At 59.0% G+C, this 23,171-nt stretch overlaps 1 protein-coding gene across 1 annotated transcript; it reads left to right on the top strand.

The window, feature by feature from the left end:
- Window positions 1–13,096: 13,096 nt before the first annotated feature.
- LOC117652439 (toll-like receptor 6) lies at window positions 13,097–18,880 on the top strand (the record flags this gene model as incomplete). The annotated part of the gene is made up of 1 exon (XM_034397345.1): window positions 13,097–18,880. A coding segment is annotated over one exon (3,906 nt), but the record flags the coding sequence as incomplete, so codon positions are not given.
- Between the last annotated feature and the right edge of the window lie 4,291 nt (window positions 18,881–23,171).

Consider the following 23,171-nt stretch of genomic DNA (forward strand, 5'->3'; position numbering starts at 1 on the left):
TGACGTAATTTCGCTCGAAATCGGCGCGGGCAGTTTGTCAAAAGAGGGCGGGGAAAGTGCAGGGCGTTTTATGCTGCTGATACATCACGGCGTGCCTGGCGGCTGGAGTCCTGGAGTCCTGGAGTCCTGGAGTCCTGGAGTCCTGGAGTCCCTGGAGTCAGCGCTAGACGTGCCTCGGCAAAGACAAACTACTCGTTGCGCTGAGCTTTGATGGAGGAGCGCTTCGGCCGGCTTTGCCATTCCAGCATGTGATGCAAATCAATATCGTTGCGTCACCGGACTGATTTCCACAGCTCGTTACTCAGACTGTTGCCATCCGCACGACTTTGGCTCGCGGGCCAAGTGAATCCTCCTAGCGAAATGCAGACAGACAGACAGACGGGAGACGCAGGGCGCCGTCCCGGCAGAGGCACTTCCCCGTTTAAAATAAGGTGCGATGAGGTAAATTGGACTCCGTCTGGGAATCTGGGAGGTGGCGTTTGCCCCGAAACTTTTGCATTTATGTAAATCGGGTCAGAATAAGATGATGCGTCTGCCAGCTCGGAGATCCGCCCCCCGGACTCTGGAGCGCGCCGGAGCGCCCCGCGGGGTGGCAGAAGGGTTGCCCTTGGCCCTTTGGGCGAGCCTTTGGGCGAGCCTTTGGGGCCTCTCTAGGGGCCGGCTGGCCCTTGGCTGGCCCTTGGCTGGGTCTGGCTGACTGGCCGGGACAGACGTGCCCAGTGCAGGACCCCACATCGCTCCGGGGGGCGGCGCGGTGCGGCGCGGTGCGCCGGGAACGCCTCTACATGGCGGGGAATGACTCACATTTTCTTTTGTTTCACCTCTTTACAAGAGTTCATTGTTTTATGAAGGGAGGGTCGGCGGAGATCCAGGTAGGTCAGTGTGTTCGGACCGGCGGCGACCTCTGTGTGCCCGCGACCCCGCCGCCGTCGTCGACGCCAGGGTGTGCGTCACCGAGGAACCTTACCGCCGGGATTCGGCGCCGACAATCGAAAATCGGGACCATAGATAAACACCGGTCCCATCTAAGATCAACAACACAGTTCACGTGAAGCAGAAAAAAACGCGAGGGATGCACGCAGAGCGTCGCACAGCGTCGCACAGCATCACCCAGCCTGCAGCCGGCGGCGCGACCAGGCGGTCAACGCTTCGCTTCCGCGAAAGATAATTTACGAAGACAACGGCCCGTTTTGCCGTGTCATAAACGCATAATATATTTAAATGCTGACGGCTGCCCTCGTCAAGCCGTGGAGCGACATGGTGGGCCTGCCTGTGGCCTGCCTTTGGCTTGGCAGTGCCCTGGCAGCGCCCTGGCAGCACCTCGGCCCCGTCCGTCCGCCCCGATCATCTTCGGCCCATCACGGACTCGTTTTCGTTTTTCCCCGGCGGGATTCCATGAAAAACAGTTAGCTATCAGATAGGGCATGCAGTGCCTGCCCGCCAGACACGCGCCCAGCATGGCGGGCATGAAGACTCGCTGACGGGCCACCTCCGTGCGTCCCGTGTGCGCGTCCCGGAGCTGACTGAAAGGCACTGGAAGTGGCGCGGCCCGGCACGCGGTGAACTTCCCCGGGATGTTTGACCGAGCCACTTAACGAGTGCATTCAATTTACCACTTCATCTTTTGACTTTTTAATTTTTTACACACCCATATCTTCAGATAGAGTTTTCACAGAGTAGGCGTCCAGGCTGAGGACGGGGCATCAGGCGCCAGTCTGACTCGTAACTGTCGAGCCCTTTATTGGCGGGTCTGTTTAATGATTTGTGCATGACACGCGTTCACGGTGGAGCGTTTGTTTGGCCTCCGGTTTGAATGCGGAGTCGTTAAACTTGCATTTTTTTGGGGCGCATCGCTGAACAAAACGCTCGGACTTTATGCCGGCGATGTGGGAGGGAAATCATTTCGCCCGGGTGAAATACGGTGATGGCGTCAGAAAATTTGAAAATCTGCGCGGTTCGCGGGTTTTACTGGTGGGTCCGGCTGCGGCTTCTTTGTCTCGCGGGAAGTCTCTGCCCGCGGCTAGCAGTAAAGCTGCCGACGTGAGCCAGCTCTCTCTCGCACTCGCGGGCGCCGCGTGCGGGAGCGAGAGAGACGGAACGCCGCACGCTTTTGACGACACGATCATCATGAAGCTGGACCGTACCTGTACCGCGGGCCGTCCGGGCCTGGCTCCGGGCTTTACGGCGAGTCCCACTGGATCGTCGCGCGGCTGTAAAACTCTTTACTTCCGCCTCTGCGATCCAATTCGTCATCCGGCGGATTTTGCGCGACAAGAATGCGGTCCCGGGTCGCAAGGCGCTGGCGGCGGTAAAGTCGCAAGAATACCGCGGGGGGAAAAAAATCGCAAGGGCCAAGTTTGAAGTCTTTCGTGGAAAATTTTAACCTCTTTCAGCTTTTATCAATTTTGCTACCGAAATAGTGCTCCTTATGATTTAAATTCAAATTCTGAGTGGATCGCAGGGTGGCGCTGGGGCAGCGCGCCATTTTTGTGCCGGACGGTTTGCAGCACCGCGTATACGTAATGCCCCGTAATGGTGCCACCACCCCCGCCGCTCTACCAGTTCCTCTTTTTACAGCCACGTCGTGTCCTTGCCTCATTCTCTGGCCGCCGCGCCCCGCCACGCCCCGCCACGCCCCGCCACGCCCCGCCACGGCCCGTCTGACCCCGGCGAAAGCTACGGGCCCGTCGGCCAGGTGAGGTTAGGGGACGTTTTGTGGCCGGCAAGGATGAAACACAGCAGACGACGTGCTACGCAGTGTGCCCCTGCTGGAAACGCAGCCATCGAAACGCAAACAAAAAGTTTTTCCGCTAGCATGTCTACATCTGGGCCGCTTATTTACATGAAATCCAACAAGGGTGCGTCGAAGGCTGGTGATCTGTTGATCCCACTTCAAGGACAAAGTAGTTGTTCGCTGAATGGAGGAAGCGCAGAGAGACAATAACAAATCGGTGGCGTTTTGTTAACGAGCGTCTCCAGGGCAAGAACACCCACCCCGCAGTGCAGTGACCTTCAAGGACCTCGCCAAATCCAAGGACCTTCGGAATGGCGTCTGTCGCGTGGCGACGGTCTGCGACCAAAAGCCATTAGTGGTTCGTTATGGCTTGCCAGGCCGCCCAGGGATGGATCAATCATGGAAGCCAACGAGCTGCAGGTAGCCAAGTGATGTCCCTCGCCAACCCCAGGGGGTGCCTTGTTCTGCAAAGTGCGGTAGTTGGCAAGTGTGACCTTGCTCAATGCAGATGACGCACATGTAGTAAGTGAGTTCCGGAAGGCTTGTCCGGATGTGGCCAAGGCCACGCGGGCCGAGCCAAGGCCCCAGGGTGTTCGCAGTGCCGTGTCCTTGGGCCCCACTGTCGCACACTGTGTGCTGCCCAGAAGTGGCCCTCGGATGTTATTCTTTCGGCCCACATGTGAGTAGAGGGCGGATCGCTGCCCGCGGCTGGGGTTCAAAAGGCGCCCCAAACAACGAGGGCGCCCGGGGCAGCCCGCGACGGGCCAATCCAGGAGGAAGTAAATACATCGTAAAAGTCGGCGTGTACACTGTACACAGACACACACACACGCACACGCAAGCACGGACGCACGCCCCGATGTTTTCCTATCTGGAAATGAGACGGGGTGCGCCGTCCGTGAAAATCGCGCGGAGGAAGATGTTTGTATTTCGTGTCTAACTCCACAAGGCGCTCCTGGCGCGAGATTTCGTTTTCAAGGTCCGTCCGGCGTCTTCCCTCCGCTCCCAGGCTCGGACTGGCCCCCAAAAGGCCCCGGCAGATAAGACCGCAAAAGGCCCCCGATCATCATTGTTTTTACCCTTCATGACCAACTTTGTGAGGCTACCGCTCCCAAACTAGTTGCGGTCAATAGGCTTCCCGTACAGGACATGAAAGAGTAGGGTCTTGAGAATACTAGGACGTCGAGGGAGGCCTTTTACGGCAACTAGATTGGACACAGTGGCCGCCCAAAGTCAGCAAAATCAGCAAATTTCCGATATTCGACTACTTTTTGACCAACTTTGGTCCCAAAATCGTTGCGGTCAAAGGCAAAATCGTTGTGGTCAACGTCTTCCCTATACAGGGCATGAAAGAGTAGGGTCTTGAGAATACTAGGACGTCGAGGGAGGCCTTTTACGGCAACTAGATTGGACACAGTGGCCGCCCAAAGTCAGCAAAATCAGCAAATTTCCGAGATTCGACACTTTTTGACCAACTTTGGTCCCAAAATCGTTGCGGTCAAAGGCAAAATCGTTGTGGTCAACGTCTTCCCTATACAGGGCATGAAAGAGTAGGGTCTTGAAAATACTAGGACGTCGAGGGAGGCCTTTTACGGCAACTAGATTGGACACAGTGGCCGCCCAAAGTCAGCAAAATCAGCAAATTTCCGAGATTTGACTACTTTTTGACCAACTTTGGTCCCAAAATCGTTGCGGTCAAAGGCAAAATCGTTGTGGTCAACGTCTTCCCTATACAGGGCATGCAAGAGTAGGGTCTTGAGAATACTAGGACGTCGAGGGAGGCCTTTTACGGCAACTAGATTGGACACAGTGGCCGCCCAAAGTCAGCAAAATCAGCAAATTTCCGAGATTCGACCACTTTTTGACCAACTTTGGTCCCAAAATCGTTGCGGTCAAAGGCAAAATCGTTGCGGTCAAAGGCAAAATCGTTGTGGTCAACGTCTTCCCTATACAGGGCATGAAAGAGTAGGGTCTTAAGAATACTAGGGCGTCGAGGGAGGCCGTTGGCCGCAACTAGATCGGACGCAGTGGCCGCTCAAATTCAGCAAAAACGGCTACTTTCGGAGGTTTAATCACTTTTTGACCAACTTTGTGACGTTACTGGTCACAAATCCGAAGGCCCTGGCAGATTTTTCTGCCTGTCTGCCGCTCCCCTTCCAGACTTCCAGACTTCAAGACTTCCAGGCAGCGCGGCTCGCCGTTTTCTTTTGTAAATCCGTAAATAATTGATTCGGGCACAAAGCACCCACCCAGCGCGCAGGGAGTCGACTGGCGGAGAGTCGCATCACTCTGCGACGTTGCGAGGGATTTTGCTCCAGTTAGAAAATTTGTTACAAACAAGAAGACGCCTCGAAGACCGTTTTCGGACCCGCAAAATGTGCCCCAGGGGCTTTTGGAAGGGACGGCCTAGGACCACCTGCATCGGACTCGCGTGATCGGCACCCTTCGTGACTCGGTGTCGACGTCACCAAGCTGTTTCCTTTTCACGGACCGTTCGGACTATCAGACTATTCATTCCCCAAATGCGGCGCGAGGTCACACACACACACACACACACACACACACACACACACACACACACACACACACACACACACCAAAATCACCTAGGCACACCAGCTGCGCGATGCGCGGCACGCTTGTCAGACCGTCTTTTATATCTTAACTCCGGCTCCGCTAAACGCGCTTTAAATAACGCGCCAAAACGGGGACGTCCAATGGATGACGTCACTTTGGGTCGCGCTGCACAAACAGGCGGGCCGGTCCGGTAAACACCCGGAACAAATTCGGCGGTGCGGTGGCGGCTGCCGCGTCGCGTAAGCGTCCGACACAGACGGCCTTTGCGGAGCGGGTACAGTCCCAGCACAGAAGGCGGCCAAAACCCGAGACGCCTTTTGAGCTCCAGAGTCGCTAAACGGGACTCGAACGGAGCGCGTGACCCCACCTATGGATCCCTCGTTCGAAGAGCAATCCATTGGTGGGGTCACACGTTCGATTCGAGTCCCATTTAGCGACTCTGGAGCTCAAAACGTGTCTAGATGCAAGAAGATGCACCCTTCGCGCTTCTGACTGGCTGGAGACACTTCCGGTGGTATTTGATGGCCGTGAGACAGCTGGACAGGCGCGTCTGATGCCTGGTGCACCCCCAGTGTGCACCCCCAGTGCGTACCCCCGGGTTGCGAAGGCGGCCCAAGATTTTCCGGTGCCCCCGGCATCCTGACGCAACGCCGTCGTTCCTCGACTTTCGGCCGACAGTGACGCGCGGCGGATCAGCCGTCGCTACACCCAAAGGACGCGGGATTTCGCTTTTTCGTAATTCCTTTCGCGCAAGACGAAGAGGGTAGAATCAGGGCGGGTGGCGGACAGTAATAGAGAAGAATGGGGAGGCGACGCAGGCGACGCACGCGGCGCGCTGATCCGCCGGACGGGCCGCGGAGGCACGCTCCTTCGGGACGTCCTCCAGGACATCCTGGACCACGCCCCGGACCACCCCACGCCCGCCAGGACGGCCAGGGCGGCCAGGGGCGGAACCGGCAACTTCCGCTCAAAGTGGGAAGCGAACCAGCCGGAACGAAACGACACCCACCTGCGACCACCTTGTCGCGCCGCCAGCGGCTTTCTCTGTCTCTCTCGCACCCATACGGTGCGCCCCATGACTGCGAGAGAGACAGGCGACTCTGGGAATCAGTGCTGCGAGGACAGTAAACACGGCAGTGGTCTGATTTCCTTCCCGACCGCGCGAGTCGGTAATGGTTTCAGCCCTCACGTGCCTCAGGCCGGAGCCTGCGCCCCGAGTCCATCACTCTTTTATCCCCGATAAGAATCCGAGTGAAACTTGCCGCGTCACGGCGCGAGCAAGAAGAGCAAGAAGGGCTGCAGGAAAATGGGGCACGCACCAGCATTAGCAAACTGGGGTTGTCGGGGTTCGACTCCCGGCCGGGTAATTATTTTTTTCCGAAAGGTAAAAGGTTGCGAGAGGCCAGAGCAAATAAGAGCCCCATCCGAGCGCTTGGTATTAATTCGGCAATCAAAGGTTCGGGGGCGCGAGCGGCGAGAGTCAACACGGAACCGACGCAGCGGCGAAAACGGTTTGATTCCACTCCTCGTTTTCCTCATCGGCTGACGCTAAAAGCTCTTTCGCTTCCCATTTATAATAACAAGTCACAAGAAAATATTTATTAGCGGCTTGCGGCTTTTTACAAAACTACGCCCAGTCATCTAAAAGGTTCGGGCCTCTCCGCCAGGTCCGCCTCTCGGTTTGGAGGCGCAGATAGCGAGCTCACGAAAACAACGGTCTAGGCGGCCCGAGGCGGCCCCGCCCCGAACCGCCCTCGCGCCAAACAAGATCGAGCTTATTTTGATGCATCACTAAAAGCGCATTTTTGAGGCCCCAAACGGAGCTAACCGACCCCATGTTGATCCCGGCGTCCAGGCTGGGGCCGGGTCGTCCTGACCTTGGTCAAGGCGAGGCGGGGCCCTCCTTCTCATTATATAGAACATAAGCCACCGGGCTGCAGCAGTGCACCAGACTGATTCCGAGAGTGGTTCTCTCTCATCGCTCTCACTCTCTCGCACCTCTACAGGGCGTCCCATGAGTGCGAGAGAGACGGAAAAGACTCTCGGATCAGTCTGCAGGGGTGGCTACCGACCTACCGACGGCAGTGTGCCCCCGGCGCTGCGCAGCGCGTACAGTACCCACCCACCCGGACCCGAGAAAAACTCCCCACAGCAGCTGTGTGAATTTATTTCCCGATCACGGCACTGTAATTAATACAGGCCCAAGAAACGCGCGGCGGGGGTTAATGTTTTCCTAATTTTTTTTCGGCCGCCGTCTTTGGATGCTCTGATATCGACAAGAAAAGCAGGCGTCTTTCATTAGGTATTGATAAAGCAAACAAGATGGTGATGCGAGCTCTCTCTTTGTTTCTGCCTCTCTCTCCCTCTGTCTGGCCATCTCTCTCTCTCTCTTCACCCCGAAGGTGGCCGAGATGGAGATCAGGCGGCAGCTGGTCGCGTGTGCCGCGGGGTGCGCGCGGCCCAGTGTTGCCACCTCCATCACTTTTCGTTTTTTCGCGTGTTGGCGAAGCTGTTTTGCAAGTTGCGAGAACCATGAAGAGCAGCCCGCCTTGGTCGCCGTGAAAGAGGAGCGCCTTGCACTATTACTGTAACAACCTTTCCCAATTCCAGGCAGGAGGCCAAGTCCGTCGCTTTGCTGTGCGATCAATCGGCCCAAGCCGTTTGCCCGTCTCGGCCCGCGGCAGAGATCGCCCCGTCCCGTCAGAATCAGAGGCCGCATGCATCGGTCGGCCCGTTGTGTCGGCCCCTTTGTCGCTCAACCCTTCCACTGCACCCCGACACACACACACACACACGCACACACACGGCTGGATATCGCGTTCGTCATAACCGAATCCACCCCGATCATCCCATCCCCATTACTGTACGGTGGTCGCGCCTTCGCCTTGTGAGACTAAGACGTCGCGACCCTCCTCAAATTGGTGGGTAAATAGAGTCGGCCGCGGTCCGCGGGCCCCGCCCCGCCGCCGCTGGTGGCTGCGGAGTCTTATGGATATGAATAAACGAAGATCGGGACAAACAATGCGATCCGAAGGACAGTCCGCCACAAAAGGCAGGCGGCTCTGTGCGGCGAGTCCCGGACACCACGCCGACGGCGAGGCCGACGCCAGACCGCCGAATCGGAACGATGCCAACACACGCGTTCCGTGTAACCGCTTCATATCGGCGAGTGCGGATGTAAATTTGTCGAGGGAAAAGTTGGCCGCGGACAAGTTTCCACGGCGAACAACGCCGCATAACTTTGCCTTTGAGGAGCAGAGCAGCGCGAAGCAGCGCGGCGGTGCTGCAAGTTGCTGCAAGTTGGCGCTCGGCGAAAGGGCGCGCTGCGACTCGGGCGACTCGGGTCACGAACGAGAATGCTCTTATTACGCAGTGTCTGTCCAGCCAATGATCGGCGCAGCTCGGAAAAAAAGGAAGAAAAATCCGCGTGATTCCTGGCGCTTCGTCGCTCTGTCTCTCTCTCTGCCGCTTCGGGCCGCGCCAAGAGAGCGACAGAGAGTGTTCGGAATCAGCTCGCAGCCACCCTCGACATTCGGGAAATTATTCGCCTTGCTCGTTGCCCACCCTTACCCTTGCAGTCCGTTCCAGCCCTTGCCCGGCCTGCCTGGCCTACCGGGAAGGGTCCGCTGCGGTCATTCATATGTATGCCCCGATTTTGCAATTTTTATTGAGCAATTTTTGTCGTGGGGGAGTCGAGTGTGTTCCTGCGTTCTTGTTAGGCCCACAGTCAAGGTAAACACCGCGTCCGATATTCCCGGAATCCATACGCACGCCTTGCGGTGTGGCGGTAAACGGCGGGGAAGTCTCGCGCTGGCGGCGGCGCGGGTTCGAGTACCGCCCTGGTTGCACTTTTGGCGAGATTAATGCCCGGCAGGCTGGCTCGCGTCCACGAAGGCCGCGGAGGCCGCGATCCCGCCCAGATAAAGCACTGTAAAATATTGGAGGGCGTCGCGGCCAACGTCCTGGGCGCCAACAACAGAGCGCCCGGAAAATGATGCAAAATTTTGGCCCCGCCCCGCCTCGCCCCACCCCACCCCGCCCCGCCCCGCCTCGCCCTGCCCCGCCCCGCAGGCGGCGGCAGCCATCAGATAGCGGCGCACTTTTACCAGTGGCGCGGCGCACGGCACACGCTCGCCAATAAATTGGGCCGCCTGTCGAAAATTCCTGCTCGTCCATGGATCACGGCGGCGGGATTTGGCCAGAGTCACCGCCGGCCTCGACATCTCGGTATCGCGATATCGCGATATGGTGGCCGCCGGCCGGAAGGTCACATGCAGTCTGACCCCCAACGAGAAAAAGTTTCGAACAACTGTCTTTCAAAATTACTCGACGTGGAGTGTTACTTTGTTTTGAAAAATGTTTTCGTATTTGTGTTTTGGTGTTGCTGGGGGAAGGAAGGGGAGGAGTGTTTACCGTCTCTCTTTTTTTTCGGCGCGCGTTTAGGGACACTCCCCACTTTTCGTCTCACTCCCTCTGGTGCAGCGGGTGCCGATGGGGGAGCCGGCGGGGAATGCAGCCGTAGGGCCGCGACACTCGCCCTGTTTCTCTCGCACTCACGGCCGCGTTCCGCAGGGGTGCGAGAGAGACAGACGGTCGCGGAGGCGGCCGGCAGGGGTGCTGCGCTGCGCCGCGCTGCAGGGTGGGGATGACTCTCCGCGATCTGCACGCACGATAAAAACGCAAAACGCGACGCGCCACATCACTGCTAGCCGCGGCGGCCGGAGGGGAGAGGGCGAGATAGAGAGAGGAGAGAGAGAGAGAGAGAGAGAGAGAGAGAGAGAGAGAGAGAGAGAGAGAGAGAGAGAGAGAGGGCGCCGGCCGGTGATATGACGGCCGCGACTTAAGCCCTTAAACCCTTGAACACGGCCGCGCTCCGCGCTATCGACTACCCTTATCGCCCATACCGCGGGCCTCTTGGCCATCCCTCACGGGGCAAAGGACACCGGAGTTACTGCGCAAAAAGGCCGCCTTGCATCCGTCTCTCTCGCACTCACGGGCACCCCGCAAGGGTGCGAGAGAGACAGAGCGCGGAATGGACCCCCGCCGCGCCCGCGCCCCGAACCGTCTCGCCCCCGCCTCAGACAAGATCAGTGTTTACTTCGGACGGACTCTCTCGGCCCTTCCAGCCCTCGGCCCTATCGGCCATCCGCAGTGCAGCCTGCACCATTACAAGGCCTGCTGGAGGACTGTCCCCTCGATTGCTGCGGGGCCCCGAGACGCCGAGAGTGCAAGTGAGGCGGGAGGGACGCCGAAGGGACGCCGACGTCGGGAGGCTTAGCCACTTCCTCGCGGACCGTTTGCCGCGGGCTGCTTCTGCAGGGCTTCGTCGCTCTTCTCTCTCGCACGCAAACGGCGCGCCCCACGAGTGCGAGAGAGACGCAACAAAAGCGCCGTGTTCGGGAGCGCCGCCGAGACGGAGGGGCGCGCCGTTGACTCAGTGCATAGGCAATAATATAGACACGGCTCGCGCGCTTGCGCGCCTTTAGCGGTGGTTACAGTGTACTGTACCAACCGCAGTCGAGAAGCGAAGCCGCGATTTCCGTCTTTCTTCGATTTCTTTTCGAATTGACGCGCTAGGCCGGCCTCTCGCGGCCGCGCTCTAGTCACGTAGAGCCCGCTCCACACCCTGGCCGCGCGCCCCGCCACGCCGCTACGGCTTTGCTCAATCGGAATGATGGGTCTGCTCGGTCGTGAAATTGGCTGCGTGTGCTTTGCGACGCGTTTGCCGTCTTGGCGCGGCGCGATGACGTCATAGTGCCGTCGGTGCATCCATGTGCGGCGACAAAGGGAACGGAACGGGCATTCCCGCCGAAATTGCCTGCCGCGTTGTGAAGGAGGCACTTTGCTGTAAGAACGCCGCCCCCCGGCGCGTTGTGAATTTTGGCCGTTTAGCGAGGGGCGCGTCCGCGCTGGAGCGAAATCTCGCTTTCCTCATTCATTCATTGTCTTCGGCGTCGTGCTTCTCGACGCGGGCCTCCACCCCTTGGCAGCGCCCTATCCTCGACGGGGTGCTCTGCTCGGCTCCGGGGCGGGAGCGGCACTGACGCCGCGCCACCGTTTGCCGCTGCCGCCCCCGCCGCCCCTGCCGCCCCCGCCGCGCCGCCCCCGGACTCCCGGGCCGTTAGTTCCGCCTCCGGCCGCCGGCAGCGCCACCTTCCACCGCGCTGCTTCGCGCTTGGCGCTGCTCGGCCGGCGAGGCGAGGCGAGGCGTCCCGAGTCCGGCCACTCCGTTCCGTTCCGGCCGTTCCGGCCCGGCCGCCTTGTGGCCGTTATTTCCAGTGTGGACGACGGCCTGCCTCTTCCTGGCCTTCCCGGCCTGGACGGCGTGGACGGGCCGCGCCGGCGGAAGGAGAGGGTTGGTCGCGATAATCAAGACAGGCGTATCAAATAAATCTAAAAAGGGGTGCAGGAAACAACAAGAACAAAGACATGTCACATTGTCGCTGCGGCGCGCGCCGTCGCTGTTGTTGTTTTTGGCGGCGGCAGGGACAGGGAATGCCACAGCGCGTTTATCAGTGGCGCGGCGGGCCTTCGCCGAAAGCCAGCTGGCCGCCCGCCGGGACACGCGGCGGCGATTTCGGTTGGCACGCGTGTCTCTCCAGCCTTGGCGAGCTGGCCGTGGCTGGCCGGCCAGCGATAAACAGCAATCCATCATACGGAATCTCCTCGCACTATACTGCGTGCAACGCGTGCAACTGCCCTCAGGGGACGCGGTCGGCGGGGACGGCGGTCCGAATTCCAAAGGCCTGCAAAGGGATGCTCCGTAAAGCAAATCCGCGGCGCGTTCTTACGGAGGCGGGATCCATTTGACTCCCCATTGGTCGCGTGGTCGATTCGATCTTAATCAGAGCGACTTACGAGGCCCACCCCTCCACCATCTTTGCGTACTCCTTGTCCACCTCACCCCCGCGACGCCCTGGGAGCGCGGCGAGCGCTGCAGCGGCTGCGGCTGTGCGGCGCTGGGGCTTTGTCCAGCGGAGGAAGGAACCTCCCCGCCCTCGCCCGCACTCCCCCGCACTCCCATCCCCTCCCGCCGCGACGGCGCTCCCCTTCCCCTCCCCTCCCCTCCGCCGAGACGGCCGGGCGGTGGCGGGGATGGAGGGGAGGGGAGTTTCGGCTCCGTCCCGCGCCTCGCCCCGCCGCGCCGCGCCGCGCTTTCAGTTCAGTTAGTTGCGTGCGCGCCGTGGTCGAGGAGGGTCGCACGCTGGAGGAGTCCGCCGCGCCGCGCCTCCGCTCCGAGACAGAACGAAACCGTCAGTCCGACTGCCGACTCGGCCCACTCGGTCCCGCGTCATTGGTGTTCCTGCCTCGCTCGCGGCCACACGGCGCCACACGGCGACACACGCCCCCAGCGAGCCCCAGGCCGTCACCAGCACGAGCCTGCACTCGATCTAGCCGATCACGATCGCCGACGACTTGGGTTTTCCCTGTGCGGGAAAAACTTGTGCTGCATTTTCGGGCGTTCCCTGGATTTTTCGCCTTTTCGACTTTACGGATAACAGTGCTTGTGAACTTTGCCAGTGACATGTGCCCCGCCGTGATTTGTGGATAAACTTCAATTGCCGCCGAGTTTGTGAATGTGAAAGTTGTTTTTTGCCGCTTTCTTTACTTTTTTTCTGGTGCCGCGCGTCAGTGATTTGTGCGCCGCGGGCGTGTGAGTGAGTGAAGTGAGCCAAGTTTGAGTGCGAGTGAGATGAACGCCCCTGAGCCGGCTTCGTGACGCGTCGTGCCGCGCTGCGCTCCACCATGTGTGCCTGCACTGCATGCACTGCCCGCGCCTTGCTGGCCGCCCTCTGCGCCGTGGCCGTCCTGGTGGCCGTGGCCGCGGACGTGGCCGTGCCGGGCGGCGCTAGCGCGGCGGCCCTGCTGCCCCCGCACCACCAGGCCGCCGAGCCGGCCCCGCCGTCGCTGCGCTACGAGGCCCCCAACGACTGCCAGTGGTGGGTGCGCGACAACGTCCAGGACGAGGTGTCGCTGGCCTGCAAGCTGCGCACCATCAACTCCGAGTTCGACAAGACCAACTTCAGCGTCATCCCGTCGGAGCACACCACGTCGCTACGCATTGAATGCAGTGACGCGCTCATGTCACGCAGCTCGCTAGACGACCGCGGCTTCTCGCACCTCGTCCGGCTCCGCGAGCTCATCCTGGAGAGCTGCAAGTTGGCCAAGTGGCCACGCGGCGTGCTGTCCGGGCTGTGGGACCTCCGCAACCTGACCGTCAACACCCGCAACACCGACTGGACCGACATGAGCCTCGAGCTGGCGGCCGGCAGCTTCGAGGCCGTGCCCAAGCTCGAGCGCCTCGACCTGAGCTACAACAACATCTGGTCGCTGCCGGACAGCCTGTTCTGCCCGCTCAGCAACCTGGTCAGTCTCAACATGAGCCACAACAGGCTGCAGGACGTCGGCGAGCTGGGCTTCCGCGAGAAGACGCCGCCGGCCCTGCCGCTCATCAGCTCGCCCGAGCAGGCCGACGTGGCCACCATCGCCACCGCGCTGCGCCCGTCCTCCGTGTCCTGCCTGCTGGACGTGCAGGTCCTGGACGCCTCCTTCAACCACTTCGTGCTCATCCCGGCCAACGGCTTCAGCCTGCTGCGCCGCGTGCGCGAGCTGCACCTCCAGAACAACGAGATATCCATGGTGACGGACCGCGCGCTCGCCGGCCTCAAGAACCTGCAGGTCCTGGACCTGTCCAACAACAAGATCGTCGCGCTGCCCGGCGACATGTTCCGCGAGTGCGCCGACGTGGTCAAGGAGATCTACCTGCAGAACAACTCCATCAGCGTCCTGGCGCCGGGTCTGTTCGGCGGCCTGGAGCAGCTCCTGGCCCTGGACTTGTCCAGGAACCACCTGTCAAGTGCCTGGATTAACTCAGGTACCTTCTCAGGTCTGATCCGGCTTGTGCTGCTCAACCTGTCCCACAACCGCATCTCCAAGCTCGAGCCCACCCTGTTCAAGGACCTGTACACCCTGCAGATCCTGAACCTGGAGCACAACCAGTTGCACACTATTCCGGCCGAGACGTTCGCCCCCATGAACAACTTGCACACTCTTATCCTGTCGTACAACCTCATCAAGTACCTGGACGCCTACTCCTTGAACGGACTGTACGTGCTGAGCCTGCTGTCGCTCGACAACAACGTCATGGAGAGCACCCACCCCGACGCCTTCAGGAACTGCAGCAGCCTGCAGGACCTGAACCTGAACGGCAACGCCCTGACCTCGGTGCCCCTGTCCCTCAAGGACATGCGCCTGCTGCGCACGGTCGACCTCGGCGAGAACTCCATCACGAGCCTGGACGAGCCCGGCTTCAAGGGAATGACCAACCTGTACGGCCTGCGGCTCATCGGCAACCAGCTGACCAACATCAGCAAGAAGTCGTTCGTGGAGCTGCCGTCGCTGCAGATTCTGAATCTGGCGCGAAACAAGATCAAGCAGGTGGAGAAAGGGGCGTTTGACACCAACAGCAACCTGCAGGCCATCCGGCTCGACGCCAACGTCATCACGGACATCACGGGCCTGTTCGTGGACGTCAACAGCCTGCTCTGGCTCAACATTTCTGACAACCACCTGGAGTGGTTTGACTACGCCCTGGTGCCCCGCGGGCTGCAGTGGCTCGACCTGCACAAGAACCACATCACAGAGCTCGGCAACCACAACGGTCTGGACTCGGAGCTGCGGCTGCAAACTTTGGACGCAAGTTTCAACAAACTGACACGCGTCACTGCCGCCACCATTCCCAACAGTGTAGAGCTGCTGTTCCTCAACGACAACCTGATCCAGAGCGTCGAGTCCCAGACGTTCGTCGGCAAGGTGAACCTGACCCGGGTCGACCTGTACGCCAACCAGATCGTCAGCATGGACCTTAACGCCCTGCAGCTGACCGTCGTGGACAAGGACCGGCCGCTGCCCGAGTTCTACATCGGCGGCAACCCCTTCCAGTGTGACTGCACCATGGAGTGGCTGCAGCGCATCAATAAACTGGACCACCTCCGCCGGCACCCGCGCGTCATGGACCTGGAGAGCATCTACTGCAAGCTGCTGTACAACCGCGACCGCACCTTCATCCCCCTGGTGGAGGCCGAGCCGTCCCAGTTCCTGTGCACCTACAAGACCCACTGCTACCCGCTGTGCCACTGCTGCGACTACGACGCCTGCGACTGCGAGATGACGTGCCCGTCGAACTGCACCTGCTACCACGACCAGTCCTGGTCCGCCAACGTGGTCGAGTGCTCCGGCGCCGGCTACACCGAGATGCCCAGCCGCATCCCCATGGACGCCACCGAGGTCTACCTGGACGGCAACAACTTCGGCGAGCTGTCCAGGCACGCCTTCATCGGCCGCAAGAACTTAAAGGTGCTGTACGCGAACAACTCCAACATCGCCGCCATCCACAACAACACCTTCGGCGGGCTGCGGCGGCTGTCCGTCCTGCACCTGGAGAACAACCACATCCAGGAGCTGCTGGGCTTCGAGCTGACCTCCTTGGAGGACCTGCGCGAGCTGTACCTGCAGGCCAACAAGATCCACCACATCGACAACCGCACCTTCCTGGGCCTGTCCAAGCTGGAGGTGCTCCGTCTGGAGGGCAACCGGCTCGTGGCCTTCCCCGTGTGGCAGCTCAGCCTCAACCCCTACCTGGTGAACATCGGCCTGGGCGACAACGAGTGGTCTTGCGACTGCCTGTACATCCAGAACTTCCAGTCCTGGCTCATGGACAACCTCAACAAGACCTCGGAGCCGCACCGCATCGGCTGCGTGTTCAACGGGCGGCGCGTGGGGCCGTCCTTCGCCAGCCTCAACGCCACGTCCTGCGCGGCCTTCACGGGGGGCTCGCCGTCGCTGGCCGACCCGCTCATCAACGACTACCTGCCGCTGGTGCTGGTGACGCTGTGCGTGTTCGCGGCCTGCTCCTTCCTGCTGTGCGTGGCCTTCTTCTACCGGCGCGAGCTCCGCGTGTGGGTGTACTACCGCTGCGGCCTGCGCATGTGCTACAAGACGACGGCCTTCGACGAGGAGCAGGACCGCGACCGCCTGTTCGACGCGTACGTCAGCTACAGCATCAAGGACGAGGCCTTCGTCAGCCAGGTGCTGTCGTCCGGCCTGGAGCAGGGCGACCCGTCCTACCGCCTGTGCCTGCACTACCGCGACTTCAACGTGAGCGCCTACGTGGCGGACACCATCGTGGAGGCCGTCGAGTCCTCGCGGAGGACCATCATGGTGCTGTCGCAGAACTTCCTGCACTCGGAGTGGTGCCGCTTCGAGTTCAAGTCGGCGCTGCACGAGGTGCTCAAAGACCGGCGGCGGCGCCTCATCGTGGTGCTGCTGGGCGAGCTGCCGCAGAGGGACCTGGACCCCGACCTGCGGCTCTACCTCAAGACCAACACCGTCATCGAGTGGGGCGACCGGCTGTTCTGGCAGAAGCTGCGCTTCGCCATGCCGGACGTGAAGCGAAGCGGGGGCGGCGGGCGCGGCGCCACGCGGCCGCACCACCACCACCCCCGGGCCGCCGTCAACCTGTACTCGGCCACCACGCCGCTGCACTTCGAGCGGCCCCCCATCCCCCCGCCCCCCAACGTGCACGGGCCGGGCGGCAAGGTGCCGCCGGTACCGCCCGCCTTCCTGCGCCAGGCCAACAACCTGACGCTGCAACACCAAAGACACCCGCCCCACCAACCCCTGTGGGCGTAGCCTAGCGCCGCGTAGCGTATTGCGGGTACTAATTCGCCCCAGGTAAGGCTGTACCAACTGCCCCCAGTGGTGCACGTGGAAGGGGAGCGGTGAGAAAAAGACTCTAGGCCAGAGATTATGTTTTCTACAAGACATTTCCTTCGCCTTCTATCCAGTCATTAGTGTAACTTGGCTAAAAATCTTAGGCTGTGAACTGCAAAATATTCCTATCTTTTTTTGTATGTGATGTTCGTGTTTGTTGTGGTTGTGTAGTTGAGAGTGTGTGTGGAACGCCCTCCGATACTCTGCAAACACAAAAGACTTTTTTGTAAGTGAAAGGGGTAGGATGAATGTATGCATGTGTGAGTGTGTGTCTGCGTGAGTGCGTGTGTGTGAGAGTGAGCGAGCATGTGCGAGTGAGGAACAAAGGCCGAGAAAGAAAGTGGGCAGTGGTGCCTGGGCCCCGCCGCCCCGCCCCAGCCACAGTGGAGGTGGCGTGAGAACTAATAGTCTGTTAACCCCTGCCGCCCCGCCCGGCCCGTTTCTTTAATTGCTAATGTTCTGGCGGCCAACAAAATGCGACTCACAGTATGAACTGCAGTGAGTCTCACTTTGTTGGTCACATGATCGCAGGTGTAAAATGGCTAATGAATTAGTAGTTATTTTGTTGTGGTTTCTCTCCATGTTTTTGTTCAGGGTTGAGCAAATTGTTTCTTTTTTGTGAGAATCAGGGAAACCTTACTCTCTCATGAAAACAGCCCGGTAGAAAAATTGACTTAGTCAATATAATTGTTTCATTCATTCATGAGAGAGCTCTGAGTTACCAATAGGCTTAAAAGACAATTATTTAATTATTTGTTCTTGTTATTTTTTGTGTTTTGTTTGAAAGCAATGATACGTGGTGGACTTTTTTGATTGCTAGCTCTGTTTTGTTTTGTTAAATCATCGAGTCCTAAGTCCAATTTCGAATTATGAACTGTGGTAAATTTCCTTAATGACAGTATCGTCGGGTTACACGGTATATTTGTAAGAACCGCTTTATCTTTTTCAAATAATCCACCACACGAAACTCTAGAATTTTTTATCATCGAATATTTTGGTCAGAAGGTACTTGCAAAAATTATTTGTAGAGACGTGCCATATTCTGTTCTTGCTTTTACATTTTGTACTTAACAGTAATTGTTTAGAACACGACTGAATTTATGAGATATACTTGAGTTGGAGCACTAATTATTTGCATTTATGAGTTCATGTTGTTCATAGTAAAATTTTGCTCATATTATGTTGCGATTGTGAATCTTACTAATAATGTCTCCTCACTTAAGAAAGAGTGGAAACCAAAGTTTTCAGTGTAACATGCATTTCAGAAAAAGGACCAGTGTAATAGGGCAGCGTCAAAAAATAAAACTAGCACTCAGCTCACAACTGATTGAGTGGATGACAGGTGTCAATCCGATTTTGGTTCTAGATTGAGCAATATTTGTCAACAGTTACTCTGTTATAGTTAGTTCAAAATTATAACTATTCCATTTGTAAATGGGCTCACTAGAGCTTATTACTATATAGTAAGCACAACTTCAGTCATTTACATTTATCCTGGTTAAGACCTACGGCTTGTAAAGAATGGATTTGCGAAAGACTGATTTGACTCTGAAATCTAATGGTAAAATGCTTTTAGATTATGACTGTTTTTATTCTGCTGACATGGATTTTGTCAATGAATGCTGGCTGACCCGTTGTTAAATCATAATTGGAGGTGAGGTACTTTCAATAATTGTCCTCTCAGACCATGGGATACTGATATGATTCATAAATTATTCTAAAGTAAGACTTAAGAGCATTGCATTATTTATTTTTGTATCAAATAAGAAAAATATAAATCGTTAATACTATGTCGAACTCCTGCATTTAACATTTTTTTTCCTTTCACGACCAAAAACAATAATCAAAAAATTAGAAGAGAGATCAAGGAGAACATGGAAAACTGAAAGAAAATACCGGTCGAGATAGTTTTTTAAAAGATGTCATCCACTTTATTTACACATTTTATAAACTTACAACAAAGATTGAAGCATCTTGAAAAAGAAACGTTAAAAAATGAAAAATTGCAAAGAAATAGTCAATACAGAAACGAGAAATGAAATTGAGACGATTTGGGAGTGTGTACCACCAGCACGAGAAAGGCGCACAGGCCTGGCAGTCCCGCCCGCAGCTCTACATAACGACTTTTCGCAACGTCGGTGGGTGCGGGTCATAGCCATGGAGGCCGAGACAGCGCTGCGTGGGTGCGTGGCGCGGCCTGGCGGCCCGAACCGAACCGGAGAACTGCCATCGGGAGATAGAGTTAATGAGCACTGCGTTAATGAGTGGGAACGAGAGGGAGGGAGAGAGAGAGGAAGACGAAGGCGCCCACGCAGCAGAAGACACCGAGCCGGGGCGGCGATTCGCCGCGACACTGCTTTATGCCGTTGTATAATTGAGACAAAATCGGCACAGCAATTACTGCAGCGCGGAGCACGGAGCGGCGAGCACGCTGCCAGCCTGGCGGCACTACCAACTTTCCGGAACAAATTTTGCAGGCACAACACCGCCTGGAGTTTCGCCGCATCCATCCTTTTCAGCCGGACAGCGACGTGGGCGGCGCTGGGGGTGGGGGTGGGGGTGGGGGTGTGGCTCTGCGGATCACGTGTGGAGCACCCCAGGGACAGGTGTATCGCAGGATATCGTTCTCTGAAAGGCAGGAAAAGGGTTGAGGAAAACGCTTCGCCCTGCGCAGCCCTGCGCAGCCATGCCCTGGCGAGGCCGTGGCGAGGCCGACCGCACCACCGCCGTGGCACGCTACGCTACGCTACGCCACGCCGCGCTACGCCCCGCGGCCATGCGCACACCCGCCGACCAGAGTGGAGTGGAGTGGAGTGGGTCTCGGTCGGGACAGTCCCGGAACGTCCCCGGAGTCGCCCCCGGCGCCGGACCAGGCCGAGTTCGATTCAGGCATTGTCACGTGACGAGCCCGGGGGCAGCCCCGGGGGCGAGCACAGTCACACGCACACAGCCGCACGCACGGGCCTTACGTGCTGCCTTTGTTACGCGCCTTGTTTTGGGACGGCATTACGAGCCGATTAAAGCACGGCCGGGGAAATAAAAGGACCGCGAGGGAGGATTCGAACCCGGGACCCGGGGTCGTTTGACACGCGTGCCGCCTTTGTGGGGGCAAACACGCCGAAAATAACGTCGTGCTGAGGCGCCTGCGGGGACGATCACCCGATGTCTAGATTTCAATAAGGATGGCCAGCGGCCGGCGAGGGGCGTGAGGCGAGGGTGGCGGGCGCACACAGTGGGCCAGAAGACGGTGGATGCGGTCAAAATCCCGGACGCGTTTTGACCTCCAGAGTCGCTAAAGGGGACCGAACCGAACGTGCGACCCCACCAATGGATTGCTCTCGAAACGAGGAATCCATTGGTGGGGTCACACGTTCGGTTCGAGTCCTGTTCAGCGGCACTGGAGCTCAAAACGCGTCTAGAGTTTTTGGCCGCCTCCACCGGCCTTCTGGCCCACTGTTGGGGGAGCCGCCCCCGCGAGGTGACCCTTGTAGTGGCGGATCGGCAGTCCTCTACTCCGAATGCAGGACCCGCAGCCCGCTCGCGGACCGCTCCGTCTCTCTCGCACACGTGCGGCGCCCCGTGTGGGTGCGAGAGAGACAGAGCCAGTTCGCAGTGGGCCTGGCACATCAAAGCGAGCGCCGTGCCGTCTCAGCCCTCCAGGCTCCAGCCGCTCCAGCCGCTCCAGCCGCCGCGGAAAGGCCCTCGCCTCGCACCGCTTGCTTCGCTTGCTCCGGTTGGCCCGCTTACCTTAGCACGCTTTAGCGGCCCTTTATTCAAGTTTCTTCTGTATCAGTCGCCGTCTATTCCGCGCGGCAACCTGCGGACAATGAAGGCACGCGGATAAATAATGGCGAAGGAAGGGGCGCGACGAAAAAGATGGGGCGGTATCGAGAAACGTGCGGCGGAGACACGTGAGGGAAAGTGACCGAAAGCGGGTCTAAATCCGTCCCGCGGGGATTTTTCCCTTTTTATCTCTTTTTTTCCCGCCGCGCGCGCTGCTGAGAGCCGTCCAACTCGCATCAGTGACCCGGCGCGGCGCGCTGTGACCCTCACTCCGCACCTCGCAGCACCTCACAGCACCGCGAATGCTGGCCAGCCAACCCTTGGGTGCGCTCCGCCGCCGCCGCCAGCGACCCTTCACCCTTGCAACCTGCAACCCGCTCGTCGCGGACGTCCTGCTTAGAGCCCTACAGTGCTCTCCGAACGAGGAATCCATTGGTGGGGTCACACGTTCGGTTCAAGTCCTGTTTAGCGACTCTGGAGCTCCAAACGCGTCTGGAGTTTTGGCCGCCTGCGCCAACAGTGCAGCCACACCTCGCGTAGATAAGGCCTGGCGGCGCCTGGCGGGCCGGCCTCGGCCAGAACAATGCGCAAGCAGCGCCCCTTGTTCGCGGGTAACAGAGCGCGCAAGGCCCGGCGCCGCGGTCGCGCCTTTTTCGCTTTTTGTGGGGCTCACTCCCTCGCCGCTCATTCAAGGCAAAGTCAACTACCGGGTGTCATTTCGGCCCGCGGGCGGCCCGCAGCGCAGACTGAGAGTCATTTTCATCGCTCTGTCTCCTTCGCACTCATGGGGTGTGATCTACAGGTGCGAGAGAGACAGGGCGACGAAAACGACTGGGTGACTGCTATTCAAGCCGTTGTCGCGACGTGCCGCGTCTCCGCAAGTGCGAGAGTGACTGCTATTCAAGCCGTTGTCGCGACGTGCCGCGTCTCCGCAAGTGCGAGAGTGACTGCTATTCAAGCCGTTGTCGCGACGTGCCGCGTCTCCGCAAGTGCGAGAGTGACTGCTATTCAAGCCGTTGTCGCGACGTGCCGCGTCTCCGCAAGTGCGAGACTGCCGCACTGTATGCCTCGCGCTCGAGGGTGGCGCCCTCGTGCGGCAGCCTGCGCAGTTACGGCAGTCTGGCCGAGTATGTTGACGTGGAAGTGCTTCAGCAGCCCTTTGAGGGCGTAGCGCGGCGTAGCGACGCGCTGCCACGGCGAGAGAGAGACACACTGCCTGAAGAGCCCGCCCGTCCGCGCCCGCACGCCTGTCCCGGAAGGCCGGGAAGAGGGAGGATGTCTCCAACACCTCTGGAAAACATCTCCAAGGGCTCCGAGGGCCGGGGGGGATGCCAAGGGGAGCGGAGTGGAGCCCCGCGCAGCGCTGCCGCGGGCCAAATTTACATTTGATTTGATAGATCGTTTCCTAGGTCCGCCCAGGAATATTTGGCGCGCAAGGTTTTTTCTTCCTCCCCGACGAAATAACGCCCCATTTAATTCCGCGGGGGTGGGGCCCGGTAGTGTGGGCAGGCCGCGGGCAGGCCCTGGGCAGCGTGTAGCGAGGGGCTAAGAGAGTGCTTTATGAATTGCACGCCCCAAATTAATGGCCTTTCGCGCACCGAGCTTTTTTCGCTGTTCCTTTTTACAGTTTTTCGGCGAGCGGAAAATGTTTGAAGGTTGCCGGGAAATTCCGTCCGGCTGGTTGGCTGCAGTGCGGCTTCCGCCCTTACGGTGGAGTGAGACGGGGAAGGAATTTTCTGATTAATTGGCGACAATGGGCCGCGATGGCGAGGAGGCGGCAGGCTGGTTGCGAACGCCGCGTCCGTCGCTCTGTCTCTCTCGCACTCACGGGGTGCTGCGTGGGCGTGCGAGAGAGACAGAGCCCCCCCCCCCCCCCCCCGGAGGCGGCGCTCCACAATGAAGGGTTCGGCGTCGACGCCTCGCGGCGCTCAAGTGAGCGGGAACGACATCTCGCGGAATGCACCTACACTGGCAGGGCTGCCACGGCCCGCCTGTCTGCATCTCAATTATTCCGGCTCTCGAGCGAAAAGCCCCTTCGGTGCTCCCCGGTGCCGCGGAGACGAGTTTGGCGCATCTTTCTTGGCGTCGGCCTACGCCTCACTCTGCCGCTGCGCCGCCACCGTGCAGGCATGGCGCAGCCGAGGCCTTCCCGCCCTGGCAGACGCAGCCCCGCACCGACACACCCACACAGCCTCACACAGACGCACCCACACAGCCTCACACAGACGCACCCACACAGACGCACGGCAGGCCTAGATCCGCGGGAAATCAATAGGCCCGTACCTACCGCTCTAATGCCCCCCGA

This window comes from Thrips palmi, unplaced genomic scaffold (genome assembly GCF_012932325.1).
Source record: "Thrips palmi isolate BJ-2018 unplaced genomic scaffold, TpBJ-2018v1 HiC_scaffold_7, whole genome shotgun sequence".
Taxonomy (NCBI): domain Eukaryota; kingdom Metazoa; phylum Arthropoda; class Insecta; order Thysanoptera; family Thripidae; genus Thrips; species Thrips palmi.